This window comes from Myotis nattereri (genome assembly GCF_964212035.1).
Source record: "Myotis nattereri genome assembly, chromosome: X".
Lineage (NCBI taxonomy): Eukaryota > Metazoa > Chordata > Mammalia > Chiroptera > Vespertilionidae > Myotis > Myotis nattereri.
The window spans coordinates 10,935,088-10,953,474 of record NC_138078.1 but is presented as its reverse complement, the minus strand read 5'-3'; the positions used below and the strand labels follow the sequence as shown (position 1 = coordinate 10,953,474).

General features: G+C 38.8%; 2 protein-coding genes across 3 annotated transcripts in view; one reads left to right on the top strand and one right to left on the bottom strand.

The window, feature by feature from the left end:
* PDHA1 (pyruvate dehydrogenase E1 subunit alpha 1) overlaps positions 1-18,387 on the bottom strand; it is a 313,772-nt gene that overhangs the window by 286,846 nt on the left and 8,539 nt on the right. The gene's annotated exons all lie outside the window — the stretch shown is intronic.
* The window catches only part of ADGRG2 (adhesion G protein-coupled receptor G2), a gene marked incomplete at its 5' end in the record, with an annotated part of 71,012 nt that overhangs the window by 49,369 nt on the left and 3,256 nt on the right, over positions 1-18,387 (top strand). For both annotated transcript variants that reach the window (XM_081081167.1, XM_081081166.1), the window contains 10 exons: positions 581-724; positions 1,393-1,515; positions 2,405-2,450; positions 2,576-2,679; positions 3,475-3,596; positions 5,891-6,159; positions 12,701-12,800; positions 13,355-13,638; positions 16,168-16,269; positions 17,228-17,380. In XM_081081167.1, the coding sequence (XP_080937293.1) occupies positions 581-724; positions 1,393-1,515; positions 2,405-2,450; positions 2,576-2,679; positions 3,475-3,596; positions 5,891-6,159; positions 12,701-12,800; positions 13,355-13,638; positions 16,168-16,269; positions 17,228-17,380 (1,447 nt within the window). The remainder of the gene's footprint in view (positions 1-580; positions 725-1,392; positions 1,516-2,404; positions 2,451-2,575; positions 2,680-3,474; positions 3,597-5,890; positions 6,160-12,700; positions 12,801-13,354; positions 13,639-16,167; positions 16,270-17,227; positions 17,381-18,387) is intronic.

Here is an 18,387-nt window from a genome sequence, read left to right as displayed (position 1 = left end):
GCAGGGGCATCAACTACTTATCAACCCATTCCAATATTTTAACAAGTGCTATGATTACACTGGTGTGAATAGTGGTACTGAATAGCAATCTTGCTTCTAATTGTTTTCTATCCACCTATTAGAGGGATTAGGGGCTGGAAACACCCACATAAAACCAAGTCCTGCCTATTAATTTAATTTTATAGTCATCCTTTTACAAGTTTAGTGCACGTGGTTCTATGAAGACTTTGTCCTAACAAGTCACCAAGTTGGTATGTTGCTTCTGTGGTCTCCTTGGGGTCTACAGTTATACTGCAACCCCACCCCAACTTTATTGCAATATAATTGACATATCATATCCTATACTTTCTGACTGTTTCTGTGTATATTTAAAATGTTTTCTTTCCTGCTCCAAGGCCTCCTCTCCCTATTACACGTCCTCTCTAATTTTGCAGCAGAGAAATAAGAAGAACTGATTAAACATAGAGACACCACACATAAATGCCCCTACATGATTCTTCATCTTGAGTAGTTGTTGTGTTTTCTAACTCCTTATTATATCAGCCCCAGACATTTTTATTATCTTTTACTTGGTTTTCAGGTTTCTCTGGAAACTGAGGCTCCTGAGAATAGTATTGGCGTTATTTCTCTGCCCTCATCCCTGATGAGTAATTTACCAGCTAATGATGTAGAGCTAGCTTCCAGGGTTCAGTTCAACTTTTTTGAAACACCTGCCCTGTTTCAGGTAAAGTTTCCGCGAACTGGTTTTGGGTTAAGTTTTATTTGGGAGTGGGGAACTTATGCTTCTTTTAATCCTCATATATCTTAAGCCTGGTATAAGTAAAAAGAATTGCCGAAAAGCTGCAATTTATTTTTAAACAGGACCTAGGGGTGCTAGTGATGATACATAACGATAACTGATAATTTATGTTTACCAATGCTGAGCACTATCCTAAGCTCTTAGAAATGTTAACTCTAATACTCTCAACAATTCTGTGAGGAAGAAACTATTAAACTATATATTATTCCCATTTTCTAGATGAGGACATGGATGCACAGAAAGGTTAAGTAACTTGCTCAAGGACATGCAGCTTAAATGGCTTAATGTCGTGCTCCCTTTGGCAGCACATATATTAAATGGCTTAATGTTATGTTCCCTTTAATATTCATGAAGGCCCTATTAGGTCAATTTGTGAAACTTAACATGGTATTTAGAGCACTGTAGAGTACAACAAGCTCTGCTTCTAATTATGGTTCTTGGGAAAGTCACTTTATCCCCTGACCCTCAATTTCTGACCTAGGTTGTAAAATAAACATATGGACTAAATAGTCCTTCAGGTCCCTTCAAGCTCTAAAACTCTCTGATAACATTTCGTTTTCCCTTGCCATCCTATTGATTCTTTTGTGTGCTAGGACCCTTCTCTGGAGAACCTCTCTCTGATCAGCTATGTCATATCATCAAGTGTTGCGAACCTGACTGTCAAGAACTTGACAAGAAACGTGACAGTTACATTAAAGCACATCGACCAAAGCCAGGTGGGAGAGTCCTGTCTGGGCTGTTCACTGACCAGAAACACCTTGTGCAAACTATACCTGGAAGAACTGGCCAGAAAAAAAGGAGATCCAGCAGAACCTAAAAACGCAGTTAGGGCAGTGTGTAAGACTAGAATCACTTAGTCACTCCATTGGGTTTTAGCATGCCTAATAACTGACCACCTAATCTCCAAAAGGAACAATGCAAAAACAAGCTCTTATCAACTGCCAAATTTCAGTGCATTTCAATCTGTGGCTGCAGGTCTGATTTTCACCTCCAAAGAGAAAAAAACAAAAACAAAACAGTTCAGTTCACATTGAGCATCATCTATCATCTCGCTACTCAAAGTGGAGTCTGAAGACTCTTAGGCCCCACTCCAGACCCACTGAATCAGAATGTGCATTTTAACGATGCCTCAAGGTGATTCTTACGCACAATTGCTGAGTTTAAGAAGTGCTGACCTATAATAGATACAGAGGCAGAGCTGCCTCAAACAGGTTGTCAAACTGCAGCGGGAAGGCCGGGGAGGGTTGGGGGGCAGGAGGGAGGGGGGTAAGAGATCAACCAAAGGACTTGTATGCATGCATATAAGCATAACCAATGGACATAAGACACTGCGGGATAGGGGAGGCTAGGGGACTGTCAAGGGCGGGGGGGAAAAATGGACACATATGTAATACCCTTTGTAATACTTTAAGCAATAAAAAAAAAAAGAAGTGCTGACCTATATAAGACTCCCTAGTTGCTCCTAGGGACCAGTGTAAAATAAGAAGTTTCCAAAAATTAAGAATGAGATTCTGAAATTTTTAAAAAATCATAGTTATTTTTCCAATTGCTTTTCTTTTTTCAGTACAATAAATTAATTATTTGTGATGTATCTTTCTACTGCAGGATGACTTAACAGTAAGATGCGTATTTTGGGACTTGAGCAGAAATGGTAGGTTCCAGTCATACCTTTTTCAAAGTCTTGAGTGTGTGCGGGGAGGGGGTATAAGGGAGAAAGGGCAGTCATTAGTGCTGTGGCCTTGCTGATGGAACAAATACTCTTCCCAATGCCAACAGGTGGAAGAGGAGGCTGGTCATCCAATGGCTGCTCTGTCAAAGACAGGAGGCCGAATGAAACCATCTGTAGCTGCAGCCACCTTACAAGCTTTGGAGTCCTACTGGTAATATCCTAAATTACCTGGCCTTAGATTCTGGGTCTGAGGGGTAGTCGGGCATCATAACATAATGTCTAATCTGCTAGATGACTTTGATAAATCAGCAGATATGACATTGTGGCAAAGTTATTGACCAATTAAATTACTCTTCTAATAAGCAAGTGTACTTGAAGGAAAATACTTGAACATGGAAGTATTTTTTCCCATTCTATTTTTACATTTGAGGTTTACTCATTTAAATAGCTAGGAGAACTAAAAAATTCAGGTTAAAGTGGGTAATAAAATTGTTTAGTTTGCAATGCACTTTAAATTTTTATAAAACACATTAATGTAAATTATCTTATTTAAATCTCCCCAACAGTCCTGTAAGATAGGTATAATGGGGCATGGCTATTGTCATTTTAATGAAGTCAGAATTAAGACTCATTTGTTAGGTGATTGTCCACAGTCATAGAACTAAGAAATATAAGACCTAAAAGCCAAATTCAAGTCTTTAGATTCCTAGCCCAGTGCTTCTCTAGTGTACCATAAGACACTGATTAAGCACATGGGCTTTGGCGTCAGCCAGACCTGAATTTGGTTCCTGGCTCCTCCACTTTGTAGCTGTGTGACCTTGGACAATTTACTTAATCCCTCTAGGCCTCAATTTCATTATCTTTACCTAATGATAATAATTGTGGCTACCTTGCCAGTTATTGAATAAACTATGGATGGACACTTAGAATACTCAATCAATCTAAGTTATGATTCTTTTATTTACTTAAAAATATTTGGTCTTGAAAACAATATTTTATTTTCTAGGACCTATCTCGAACATCCTTGCCAGCGGCTCAAATGATGGCTCTCACGTTTATCACATATATTGGTTGTGGGCTTTCATCAATTTTTCTGTCAGTTACTCTTATAACCTACATAGCCTTTGAGTGAGTATCCACAACTGGAAACTTGGATGATATGATACAGTGCTCACCTCCATTGCCAAAATATATTAATTAAGTGCACTCCTTTGCCTACCTTATCTTGTACAACCATCTAGTAGAGGCACCTATATGTAAAACTTCATGATTCTTTTTATACACTTGTTTCCTTCCATTAATCTATACACTCTCTGAAGACAGGGGTTGTGCCTCAATCATATTTGTACCCTAAAATGATGCCTGGTACTTAGTTGACATTAAGTGTGAAATGAAAGATGGATGAAGACCCAAAAACCCAATAGCTTAAATCTGAAAGAGACTATAGATTCATGTATGTAATAAGAGCTATGTTTAATGTAATGTGTTTCTAAATCATACCTAGCAAACATAAAAGATTAATATATTAACACATGTCGGCTGAAGAAGAAAAAAGAATGTAAAGCTTCACTGAAAAATATAGATACTTGATAAGTGTGGCTTTGTAAGTCAAAGCAAGAATGATATTCCAAGTAATAGCATCTCTTTCTCAGCTTACAGAAGGGTCCCTTTGGTCACTTTTGGGGGGGCGGGAATTCCAACAAATTCTGTTAGAAAAGAAGAAAATATGTATTTTTATTACATTAAATGAAACATATGTAAGTTCTGAAATGTAGATTTTGGACCCTGATCAAGAAATGCACAAATTTACTTTAAATGCCAGACTTAGGATCCAGCTGTGAATACAGATCTTTTAGTGGACCTTTGAAAATATTATTAATGAGACTAAATTACCATAAGGCCAACCATTACTCAGAATGATTTCACCAGATCTAATTTCACACATATAAATATGCACATGTCATCAATTAGCTGTATTTTCCTATGCCTGCTTCATTTAGGTATAGTATAAACTCTTCTTTCCATGATCTCATTTTCACTAATAACATAAGATAACAGGGAAATCTGGCTATGTTTTAAAGATCTGAATATAGGAACCTATTGTATGAGAAGCAGCAGCAATGCTTCTAGAAGTAGTTTGGAAGAAATGAGGGGTGGGTATTGCTCAGTAGATTCCACTACAAACTATTTAAAAGGATGGGTCAACAGTCAGCATGTAAAAGGTTCCACAGAAATACAAACACAAATTTTCCATATGGTTCCACCAATGATTCTGTTTAGATTTTTCCTTTGTTGTTGCTTTTAATGCCTACAGACATACTCAACGAGAGAGAATTTACCCATATGCAATAGTCCCCCCTTATCCACGGTTTTGCTCTCTGCAGTTTTCAGTTACCCGTGGTCAACTCCAGTCCAAAAATATTAAATGGAAAATTACAGAAATAAACAATTCATAAATTTTAAGATGCTCAGTGTTCTGAGTGAGTAACATGATGAAATATCAGACCATACTCCTCCATCCTGCCCAGGAAATGAATCATCCCTTTGTCTGGTATATCCACACTGTATACACTACCCGCCCATTAGTCATTTAGTAGTCGTCTTGGTTATCACAGTGCTTGTGTTCAAGTAACACCTATTTTACTTAATAATGGCTCCAAAGCACAAGAGTAGGGATGTTGGAAATTCAGATATGCGAAAGAGAAGCTTTAAAGTGCTTCCTAAAAGTTTTCAACTTAATAAGTCAAGAAAAAATTGTATGCTGAGGTTGCTAAGATCTACAGTAAGAACGAATCTTCTGTCTGAGAAATTATGAAGAAAGAAAATCAATTTGTGCTAGTTTTGCTGTCATACCTCAAATTATAACAGGTATAGCCACAAGTGCATGACAAGTGCTTAGTTAAGATGCAAAAGGCATTAAATTTGTGAGTGGAAGACGTGAACAGAAAACGTGTTCTGATTGATGGCAACATGTTGCACCAGAAAGGATTGAACCTACTGTATGAAGACTTTAGCAAGAGATTTCCTGAAACAAGTGACACCAAGCCAAGTAAGGAATGGTTAACAGATCCAGGAATAGGTTTGAACTGAAAAATATAGAAAGTCACATGACTTTTATTACTGTATTGTCATAATAGAATAATTGTTCTATTTTATTAGTTATCTTTTAATCTCTTACTATGCCTAACTTATAAATTCAACTTTATCATAGGTATGTATTTATAGCAAAAACATAGTATATATAAGGTTTGGCCCTATCCACAGCTTCAGGCATCCACTGGGGGTCTTAGAACGTATTCCTATTAGGTAAGCAGGGACTACTATAGGGGTTCACTAAAGAATAAAATTAAATTGCTTAAAACTCATATATAGACGCACAAAGAGAATGTGATGCTAATTCTTTTATTGTCCTTTCCTTTTAGAAAGATCCGGAGGGATTACCCTTCCAAAATTCTTATCCAGCTTTGTGCAGCTCTTCTCCTGCTGAACCTGGTTTTCCTCCTGGACTCATGGGTTGCTCTGTATGACACACGAGGCCTCTGCATCTCGGCAGCTGTATTTTTGCATTATTTTCTCTTGGTCTCATTTACATGGATGGGCCTAGAAGCATTCCATATGTATCTGGCCCTTGTCAAAGTGTTTAATACTTACATCCGAAAATACATCCTTAAATTCTGCATCATCGGTTGGGGTATGTATCATTTGCTTACACATTGCCTTGGCTTTCTCTGCTTCATCTTCAGTATTGTGATTTTTAATCACATATAGAATGATAAAACAGGTCATACTTGACAGGCTTCTAAAACAGCTTTAGTCTCCTTATATGTTGCATTGCCCAAAGAACAACCTTGTCAAATCTCTTTCTAGAATGCCTATATATTTACGCTGGACTGTTTATGAACACAAAATTCTTAGGAGGGCTTCCAGTCAAGATGATGGAGTAGGTAAATGCAGCACTCACCTCCTCCCATGACATCAAAATTACAACTAAACTACAGAATAACCATCATTGAGAACCACTTGAAGTCTAGCTGAACAGAAGTCCTATAACTAAGGATATAAAGAAGCCACATCGAGACTGGTAGGAGGGGCAGAGATGTGGAACAAGATGGTCCCTCCAGTGCAGGGGCAGCAACTCGCTTTTAAGGCACCAGGGACATAGAGAGGTATTGACTTGTCTGGCTTCAGGGTGAGGCCTGGAGGAGCAGCTTTCCACCCAGACAGAAGTACTGGCAAAAGCCATTGTTTCCTTTCAGATTCTTCCCCCTATAGGCAGAGGTGGGCACCATATCTGAGTCTCCATCAACCTGGGTAACATTGTTCACCCCAACCAGGTAATTTCCTGAGACCCTGTCCCACCCAACTTGTGGGCTCACCCACGCTGCTTCCAGTGGCTTTTCCATCTAAAGGCCTGTCTTGGCTCATGCTGCAGACTTTTCTAAAACCTCTCAAAGGTTCACAAACACCAAACAAGTGGCATCTGACCTTGACATGCCCCATAACCCTTGCACTAATGGCAGCTTGGCCTCTAGTTCTTAGCTTTGCCTCTCTCAGGCACCTCCAAATCCAGTACAAGTGACAACCTTCTGCAGATCACTTTATAGCTCATGTTGGGTGGCACTAGCCAGAGCACAGGCAGTGGCTAACCTTGGCCTACACTTCTGGAAAGGCCCCAGAGCCAGCACATCCAGTGAACAGCTTCAGACCATGCCAGAGCACCACCCCACCACCTCCGTGAGCAACACACTCAAGGGGGTGCACTATAGCAAGTCCTGCTCTGTGGAGTGAGCTCCTGCACAGTAGCTCCTCCACTGTGGTTGCAGCCAGACCTCACCAATTGGTCTGGGGGTTAACCCCTCCAGTTGAGGTGCTAACAGCAATCAAGGCTCAACTACAACAGGAGGGTGCACACAGCCCCCACATGGGGTACACCTGCAGTACCCAACTAGGATAACTAGGGAGGCTATACCACTGAGCCCCACAGGACATCTATTACATAAGGCCACCTTACCAAGACTTGGAAATGTAGCAGCTCTACCAAATACATAGAAACACAGGGAGGCAGCCAAAAACGAGGAGACAAAGAAACATGTCCCAAATGAAAAAACTGGGCAAAACTCCAGAAAAATAAATAAACACAATGGAGACAAGCAATCTATCAGATGCAGAGTTCAAAACACTGGTTATAAGAATGCTCAATGAACTTAGGGGGAGAATAGATCAACTCAGTGAGAATTTCAACAAAGAAATAGGAAATATAAAAATGGAGATAGAAACATAAAAAAGGACCAGTCAGAAATGAAGAATACAATAATTGAAATGAAGAATACACTAGAAGGAATCAACAGTAGATTAGATGAAGCAGAGGATCTAATCAGCAATTTGAAAGATAAGGTAGCAGAAAACACCCAATTAGAACAGCAAAAAGAAAAATAACCCCCCCACACCCCCAAGTGAGGATAGTTTAAGGGACCACTGGGACAACAGCAAGCATACCAACATTCACATCATGTAGGTGCCAGAAGAAGAGTGAGAGAAAGGAATTTAAAAATGACAGAAATATTCCCTAACTTGGCAAAGGAAATAGATACGCAAGTCCAGGAAGTACAGAAAGTCCCAAGCAAGATGAATCCAAAGTGGCCCACACAAAGACACATCATAATTAAAATGCCAAAGGCTAAAGACAAAGAGAAAACCTTAAAAGCAGCAAGAAAAAAGCAGTTAGTTACCTACAAGGGAGCTCCCAGAAGACTGTCAGCTAATTTCTCAAAAGAAAGTTTGTAGGCCATAAGAGATTGGCAAGAATTATTCAAAGTGATGAAAATCAAGGACCTACAACCAAAATTACTCTACCCAGCAAGGCTATCATTTACAATTGAAGAACAGGTGAAAAGCTTCCCAGACAAGAAAAAGCTAAAGGAGTTCATCACTACCAAACCAGTATTACAAGAAATGTTAAAGGATCTTCTTTAAGAAGAAGAAAAAAGGACCAAAATATGAATAAAACAGCAATAAATACATTTCTATCAATAATTAATTTAAATGCAAATGGATTAAATGTTCCAATAAAAAGACACAGGGAGGCTGAGTGGATAAGAAAAAAAGACCCACTCATATGCTGTCTATAAGAGATTCATTTCATATTGAAAGACATACACAGGCAGAACATAAAAGGATGTAAAAAGATGTTTCATTAGAGTGGAATGTACAAAAAAAAAGCTGGGGTAGCAATACTTATATCAGACAAAGTAAACTTTAAAACAAAGACTATAGCCCTGGCCAGTGTGGCTCAGTTGGTTGGAGCATCATCCTGTATACCAGAAGGTCAAGGGTTTTATTCCTGGTCAGGGCACATACCTAGGTTGCAGGTTTATTCCCCAGTCAAGGTGTGTATGGGAGGCAACCGACCAATATGCCTCTCTCATATCGATGATTCTCATTCTCTCTCTCTCTCTCCCTTCCCCCCTCTACAAAATATAATAATAATAAATAAAACAAAGGCTATAACAAGAGACAAAGAAGGATCCAGTAACTCCACTTCTGGGTATTTATCCGAAGAAACCCAAAACCCTAATTTTAAAAGACATATGCATGCCTACGTTAATTGCAGCATTATTTACAATAGCCAAGATATGGAAGCAACTTAAGTGTCCGTCAATAGACAAGTGGATAAAGAAGATGTGGTATATATACACAATGGAATATTACTCAGCCATAAAAAGGAATGAAATCTTGCCATTTGCTTGGTATTGTGCTGAGTGAAATAAGTCAGACAGAGAAAGACAAATATCATATGATTTCACTTATATTCAGAGTCTAAAGGACAAAATAAACAAAACAGAAAGTCTCATAGATACAAAGAACATTTGACGGTTGCCAAGGGGAGAAGGTTGAAGGGGGGCTAGGTGTAAAAGGTGAAGGGATTAAGCAGTACAAATTGGTAGTTACAAAACAGGCAAGGGGATATTAGTCAAAGTATAGCATAGGGAATACAATCAACCATTTTTATATAATAAAAGGGTAATATGCAAATTGACCCTAATGGCAGAATGACCAGATTGATGGCTCAACCAGTCACTATGAGGTGCACTGACCACCTCTCAGTCCCTTTCCCTGGCTGGCAGGCTCCCATCGCCCAATGGCAAATGGAGAACTGGGGGTGGGTGGCAGGGAATGTGGGCAGCGCCAGGCCAAGACCCCCCACCCTGTCGGTCACCCCACACACAGAGGGTGACCCATGGTGGGGGCAGGGCCGGCGAGTGGGCAGGAACAGCCGACCTCTCAGTCCCTCCCCCTGACTGGAAGGCTCCAATTGCCCTATGGCGAATGGGGAACCAGGGGTGAGTGGCGGCAGGGGGCAGGGCTGGCTGCGGGTAGCTGAAGAAGATGGCTCTGATCGCAGGCCAGGTCTAGGGACCATACTTGCACATGAATTTCGTGCACCGGACCTCTAGTATTGTAATAACTATGTATGGTACCAGATGGGTACTAGATTTATTAAGGTGATCACTTCAAGTTATATAAATGTCTAATCACTGGGTTGTACTACCTGAAACTAATATAATATTGTACATCAACAGTAATTGAAAAAAAATTTACGAAAACCTCTTTGAGGTTAGAGCTATGAATCCTTTTTGTATCTCCAGCAACTAGAATTGGAGCTGGCATACAGAAGGTGCTCAATAAATTGAAAAATTTAGCTTGGTAAAAATGAGGACAACCTCTCAGTCCCTAAGCTCCCAGTTAGCCTCACTCTGTTCTGTACCTTCCAGATATCACACACATGTATGATGGTATGCTAAGAAGGGCAGAGTGAGAGAATGTACAGATAAAACCTAATGTAACTCCACTGCCACACTGGCACAATATTTCAGATCATGACACCTATTCATGGTGGGTCACAAAGTCTTAGACACCCTAAAGATCTTGAAGTTTTCTTCATTCAATTATCCACCAAATGTAGGAGCCTCCTCAATTTGACTTAACCTTAATTAAAAAAAATACTCTAACCTCTGCTCGAACACTTCTATTACTGGGGGAGCTTATAACCTTTGTTACAAAACAAAATTCAACTGAGTAAATTTTAAAGATCTTAGTGTGTGTGTGTGTTTGTGATTTTTTTTTCAATGATTCATGAATCGAGCAGCATCCAATCTAGAAGATTGATTGGAGCTCCAAGGAACTGTCCAAAATGAAAGATTTTTATATGCAGAAGGAAGCAGGAACAAAGATTTTATACTAGACAAAAAAGCAGGTTTGATTCTGCAAGGTCACTTTCCTTTAGGGGATGGCAGTGGTCTATCAGGCAGATTACCTAACTAGTGCTGATAAGGCAATTCCTGATTGATTGGTATACTAGTAAGATTCCATTTCTAGGAGAGCCGAAACTGCAATTAAGACACTGTTTGGTGACATGGAGCTTAGCATAAGTGACTCCATTTGGGGCCTGTTGACTTGTTATTAATACTTTATGAGGAAGCCAGTAACAATTTTCTAAAGCTCTACAGTTCTATTTTCCCATTAAGTTGATTTGGCTCTCTGTTGGCATTTACCCAGTGGTCGTAGTTTTACTCTCTCAGGCAAAAAAATAAAATAAAAATAAGCTGATATCTCTTCTGCCAAAAAGTCCTTTAGATAATCTACAAGTAATATACAACGTTACGTACAATGCCCATTTTTCAATGTATTTTCACACAAGTAACTCCATGAAAGACAAGTTAGTGAGGTTAGCAAGGCAGTTATTGCTAACTTCAGGCAAAGAAACTGACTTAAAGTGATGACATGATTTACCACAATTCACACATCTCAAGACCAGCTGAGCCTGGCTTTCTGATTTCTATGCATATCCCTTCCACTCTATACCTCCCAAACTCCCCCCCTTCCTCAGGCTAAGTATTCCTTCAAATATTCCCTACACAACAGTATTTCAGACTCTTTACCACCCTTGGCACCCCACCTGTCATTATATCTTTGTGAATATCTTTGTGACATCTTTCCAGAAAGATGTCACTTTTTCCCAGAAAAATAAGCCACTGCTTCTGACATTGGTACAAATTCTGTCAAATTCTGTCTTCTTTGTAGAATCCTGAAAGGTCAGATTCCATTGTCAAGGACTAGCTCCATACTCCTAATATCTTATTTTTAGGAAAGTGTCTCACTTTGGAAGTCATATGTCAGTATATCCAGAAGGTACAAATATAAAAGTTAAATGAAATATCATGTTAGGTTGTACCAGGAACCCCAACCTGTCTGTGAAAATGAATTGTTTTTTATTTTTTTTTAATTTTTTTTTAATTTATTGCTTAAAGTATTACAAAGGGTATTACATATGTGTCCATTTTATCCCCCCGCCCTAGACAGTCCCAGAGCCTTAGATTAGATATTAGGCTGGTCTGTGTGAGGTGTCTGCATGGGCTCAGGTGGAGAGTGATGGGGTATAGGGGAGGAGGACTCCTTCCCAGCCAAAAGTCAATTTAAGCTGGGAGGAACCTTCTCATTAGCACCCTCTTAATAGAAGTGCCTTCAGGCTCTTCAGAAACCCAGCATATTGACAGTCATTACCCCCAAATCGACCAGGTTAGGCTCCTCAATCTATCAATGGGTTCCAGATAATCATTCAAGGACTTTTGAGTTCATAATGAAAGATTTGCCAGGAGTTCCTGGCATTCCTAATAAGTTGACTATAACTCACATTTTGCATATGTTTTGGAATCTACTTTGCCTCCCATGTGAAAATTAAAATTACATTCCAGGCATGTATAAGATGAGAGTAATACTAGCCACTGTAGTGTACAAACCCTGGAATCTCAGAAGATAATTTCTCACACATGCACAGTACAGTTAGCAGAATCAGTTAACTTGTTTTGCAGTTATTCAGGATCCAGGCCTCTGGAGATTCTGCTCTGTCTCAAAACAGGGCTTCCAAGATTGCCCTGAATTTGGGAGAAGAGAGTGGAAGTTGTCACAGGAGGCTTTTATGCAACAGGCCTAGAGGTGAAGCAGATCACTTTTGTCCATATTCCATAAGCCAAGACCTAGTCATGTGGCCACATACACCTAGCTGCAAGGGAGGCTAGGAGATGTCCAGCTGTGTGCCAAGGAGGAAGAGAAACTGGATTTGGTGAACAGTTCATCAGTCCCTTTTGCCAGAAGAAAATAGACTGTGATCCCTATTCTTTCTCACCACCTTTGGTTATTAGAACTATGTGTGACCAATGTTTCCCATCTTCCAGGAGTACCAGCCGTGATTGTGACCATTGTCCTGACTATATCCCCAGATAACTATGGGCTTGGATCCTATGGGAAATTCCCTAGTGGCTCATCTGATGACTTGTGAGTACAAAACCCCCAAGGGAATATTTAGTGAAGGGAATTCCCCAAGAAAGTGGAGGATCTAATCAGCATATTGACTCCAGCTCTCATGCTAATAAAATCCAGTAATATTTACAGCAACCTTTGCAGATTATATATATAGAGTTAAACTAGTTGGAAATGACATGCTACTAGTTAAGCATTAAAACAAAAAAATTAGAAGGAAGTATTTTGAAAATACTTTTATAAGCCTCTGATAAAAATGAAATACCAATTACATTATGTTAGTAAAGACTCATGAAATAAAGTCACTAGCATTAAAGGGAGTAAAATCCTGAATGTTATCAAAGAACAATTTTTAAATACCTTCAGCTACCAAGTGTCCTAAAATAAACTATTTTAGGTTTTTTCCCTAGAGGTATAAATGATTGTGGAGAACAGTGGTTTTATCATTTTCTTTTCTCTTTTTTACTTGTAGTAATGTTTCAATAAACTGATATAAATTCACTGTAGCATTTTGAACCATATTTCAGCATGATAATATGTTTTTCCCTGTTTCCCCCTCCAAATTACAGTTGCTGGATCAACAGCAATGCTGTATTCTATATTACAGTTGTGGGATATTTCTGTGTAATATTTCTGCTGAATGTCAGCATGTTCATTGTGGTCCTGATCCAACTCTGTCGAATTAAAAAGAAGAAGCAACTGGGAGCCCAGCGAAAAACCAGTATTCAAGACCTGCGGAGTGTTGCTGGCCTTACATTTTTACTGGGAATTACTTGGGGTTTTGCCTTCTTTGCCTGGGGACCAGTTAATGTCACCTTCATGTATCTCTTTGCCATATTTAACACTTTACAAGGTAAGCTCTACAGTACTAAATCTGCACTGAATGATCCCAGTAGAGCTAAAAAATATCACTACTGCCCTAACCGGTATGGCTCAGGATAGAGTGTTGGCCTGCGGACTAAAGGGTCCCGGGTTTGATTCGGTCAAAGGCATGTACCTTGGTTGCAGGCACATCCCCAATGGGAGGTGTGCAGGAGGCAGCTGATCGATGTTTCTGACTCTCTATCCCTCTCCCTTCCTTTCTGTTAAAAAATAAATAAAATATATTTTTAAAAAAATATCACTACTAAAAGAGTATCAAAGTAGTTTATTTAGTTGCTTAAGATATTTTCTTGAAAGGGCACTTTGAGATCCTTGGAAGAGAGATGTTGATTTAATTCAACAAGTGGTACTTTTCCCCACCTTTTCCATCATCCCCTCAAAGAAAACATACTGAAGGGAACCTGCCAGGAACTCTTTCTGAGAGTCAATTACTCTTCACTTGGTTTCTTACTTTTTAAAAAAAAAAATTTAATTGAAATAGAGCATCCATAGAGAAAACTACACGTGCCATAAATGTTCCTGTGAGGTCTCACCACTCTGACCTCCTTGGGCTGTGTTTGGGAGACAATTATAAATATGGAGTCAATATACAGACCCAAGTGGCAGCAGCCTGACCCAGTGGCTAATCCTGAGACATTGCTCCGCTGGGACATGCAGCAGGAAAGGGTCAGACTTTGTGTGTCACCCTTACTTCAGAGCTTCCCATTTGTTAATGAAGCCCAGCTGTAGTCATTTCAAACCCTCTTAGCTATATTCTTTGGAAAAGAAAATTACTAATTCTTTTAGACCAGTGTTACAAAAGACTTAGCAGCTCTGATTAATTTTTAATGGAAGTACAGTACTTTGGCATTAAAAGCCAAGCAGCCTAATAGGTTTGCATTACATAACAATAATCCATAGCCCTTGGTTCCCTTTTATTCCAAAGCCTCTGTCGGGATGCCTTTTAATTGCATTCCTATCAGCTTGTTTTCATCTTTTCCTGCTACTTTTAGCTCCCATTGCATTCTCCTATAGTTCTTAGGCAAGAGATCAATTTGCTTGTTTTCAAAGAAACCCCAACCTGAGAATGAATTCAAATGCCTAATTTAGCTGTTGGTTCTTACTTTATTTGGAGAGAGCCAGTTAATATGCTTGTTGTTCACATACAATTAATAATTTTTACCTACAATGTACCAGTTCCTGAACTGGTATATCTAGGTGTTGCACTACATAGTATTAAATAGAAACATTTTATTTGCCAACAATGACATGCTATAAGAGACACTTTAAGAGAAAAAAATTAAATAAACAAGAAGTGCTGGCGAGAATGTGGGAAAAAGGGAATCCTAGTACACTGCTGGTGGGAATGCAGACTACTGCATCTACTGTGGAAAACAGTATGGAGTTTCCTCAAAAAATTAAAAAGGGAACCGCCACCCTGGCCAGTGTTCTTAGTGGTTAGAGCATCAGCCCATGCATAGAAGGGAAAATGAACCTGCCTTTCTCATTTCCCCAGAATGACTTTTCATTAGAATATGAAGGGATAGAAGAGATATAGTTTCAATTATAAAAGGGAACCTAATTTGCAGGGCTTTGGTGTTGATTAAAGGAGAAATAGGTATAGGCTCTGATTTGGGACTCGGGTAACCCCATTTTGATCTCTTTCATACATGCTATTTCTCCCCTAAGGCAACCAAGAGTAGCCTCCCAGGGTGGCAAATGAACAAAGGTGTGCATGCAGTATTCAAGATATCAGTCCTAAAGGCATACCTGATGTTTTAAAATGAAGATTTTTAAAGTAGATAGATTGAGGTTTGGGGAGACGGAGAACTACAAAATTTCCCCTTCATTCAGCAAATATTTATTGGGGAAAGCATTGAGGAGCCACAGTAATGGGGCTGTGTGATGAGCCCTGCGACTGAAAGACTAGGTCAGAGGTAGGTAGGAGGTGGAGCCTGAGGGCCTGTTCAAGATTGGAGTGTTGTTTTCTTCTTAACCAGGATGCCAGTGGAAAATTTCCTTGAGCAGGTTAGAGGAAGGCAGGGTGATAATGCTGTAGTGCCCCAGGCTTGGGAGGAAGAGGGGGAAGACCAGGTAAGGGCTTGAAAGGAGGAGCAAGGGATCTGAGACCTATGGTGGAGACAGCATTTGACAGAGCTTGGAAGTCAATTATAATTATGGAGGAGTAGGGAGGTAGGAGTCTAGGTCCCAGCAGGCGTCCTAGGTAGATAGCTTGTACTTCCAAAGATAAGGCCACAGACAGAATGTGAGAGGAGAGGCAGTGATTTTAGAAATGCAGAATCATCATTCCTTTTATAAATATATTTTGTCATATATAGACAGTGTCCCAGGGTGCCTTTTGATAAGCAAACTTACCCAGGACTTTTGATTTTTTTTTCAGTTTGTAAATTTCACTTTGCCTATAGCTGTCAAAGAATTTATCTTTTGTGCAAAGGAAGCTCATGACATTAAGGTCTTACTTTGGAATTCATTGTGTTATGGGTCTTTTTCCCCTCCATAGGGTTTTTCATATTCATCTTTTACTGTGTAGCAAAAGAGAATGTCAGAAAGCAATGGAGGCGGTATCTTTGTTGTGGAAAGTTACGGCTGGCTGAAAATTCTGGTAATGATTTACTTTACTTTTTATCCTTCTAAATCTTGAGGAAAAAATTGTATAAGTTAAGATTCAAAGCAATATATGCCAAAGGGCTATCGAATATGGAAATCAATGAATGGAACATGCACAATAGAAAATATTGATTGTGCACATTAGGGGCAAAAAAACCTAAAGACTTAAAAAAATAATTACTCATATATGGGAACTTAGTGAGCAACAGAATTAATGTCTGGCTTTTTCTTGATTGAAACAACAGTGAAAATTTTAGAATTTATTTCCTTGTGAGCTAATGTTTCCCATTTACTCAAAGTAATTTTTTTACCTTCATAACTTTTTAAGTCTTGACTCAACCTTGTATATAAACTTTAGCATACATTTGGTTGTTTGGTGATAGCATACATGTGGTTATTTTGAAGTTATATTTTTAGGTCCTATTGGCCTGTAGAGCAAATAGGTCATTTTTAGGAAAATAAGAAAAATTAACTACTGTCTGAAAACTAAATTCCTTTTGCATGATTACCACCCATGAATACTACCTTTGTTGTATTGCAAAATCTGATTTCACAAGATCTATATTTAGAAAATGGCAGTAAATGTAGTTTAGTCATTTTCAGGGATTTAAGAACCATGAGTCATCACAACACGGTCTATATGTTCTTAAGACAGTCCTTGTCTCTGAAGTACTAGCTAATTCAGTGGATATATATAGACATAATCAAATTAACTTGGCCTTTAATTCCATGAGAATATATGTTACTTTTAACCAGGCAGTCATTTAAAGGACAAATATATATAGCCTTAAATGCAAATACATGTTATCACACCAACTTGTGAAATATATGACTTCTCTGTAAGATCTGGAAGTGGGAGATCAGTTGCTAGAACAAGTTACACTGTGATCTGTCTCTTGCCTTTGAGCTTCAACATTCCAACCTGTTTTTCCGTAATGCTTATTCTACTACAGACTGGAGTAAAACTGCTACTAATGGTTTAAAGAAGCAGACTGTAAACCAAGGAGTGTCCAGCTCTTCAAATTCCCTACAGTCAAACAGTAACTCCACCCACTCGACCACACTGCTAGTGAATAATGATTGCTCAGGACTTGTGAGCGGGAATGGTATGTATTTCTCAATATAGTATTTCTCAAGCTAGAGTTTGTTTTATTAAAGTATTATTATCTTATAATGACATTTTTGCTAAGCAAAGCGAACAATTACCTATATGGTTAATGGGTCAAAGTGTGGTTACCTTATAAAATAGAAAGATTATTAATCCAAATGTATTCACTTTAGAGCAAATACCTGGAGAACTGTTTTTTTTTAAAGATTCAGTTGTGTGGTTTTTTTGTGATAGGAATTGATGATGACCTAAAAGTTTTAACATTGAAAATCCTGATTTAAGTATTACCCAAAGACTTCTGTGTTAAATCTGAGCAAGTAGTACCTAAAATAGTTGATAAAATTATATCAATTTTTACTTTATCTATAGTCATACACATCTTTGACCCTTTTAAACCTTCCTATTTTTCACTTATCATGTTTGTTCATTATTTTCCAAGTGTGGCTGCCTTGTTACAGTGCCCAAATCCCCACAAATATATCAATACTATAACCAGTATTGGTGACAATATGTCACCAACATATGAACAGATTATTGCTGCTGCACCTGGATTACTCATTAATTCTGACACTTCTAGCTAAAACTTCCATTACATTTTCTTCCTTTCATAAGACTGTATTATTTATTACTCACAAAAGTTTGTCTTCTTTGGCTTCTTAATATATCTTTTGCATTTTTATAATAACTTAAATGATGCTTGTATACTTTCTCCTTCCCTGGAGATTTTGCCTTTATTCATTGTTTTAGGATATTAGTTATTTTCATGATGAATTCAAATAAATTTGTAAGTTTGTACATATACCTACCAAATAGTTTTCCAACCTCCCTGAAGATGCCTCTAAGTTGAGGTTTCTCAACCTTGGCACAATTGACATTTGGAGCTAGATAAGTCCTTGTTGTGGGGGGGCTTGGCCTGTGCATTCTGGGATGTTTACCAACATCCCTGGCTCCACCCACCCAATACCAGTAGAACCCTCCCCATTCACCCCCAGTTGTGACAACTAA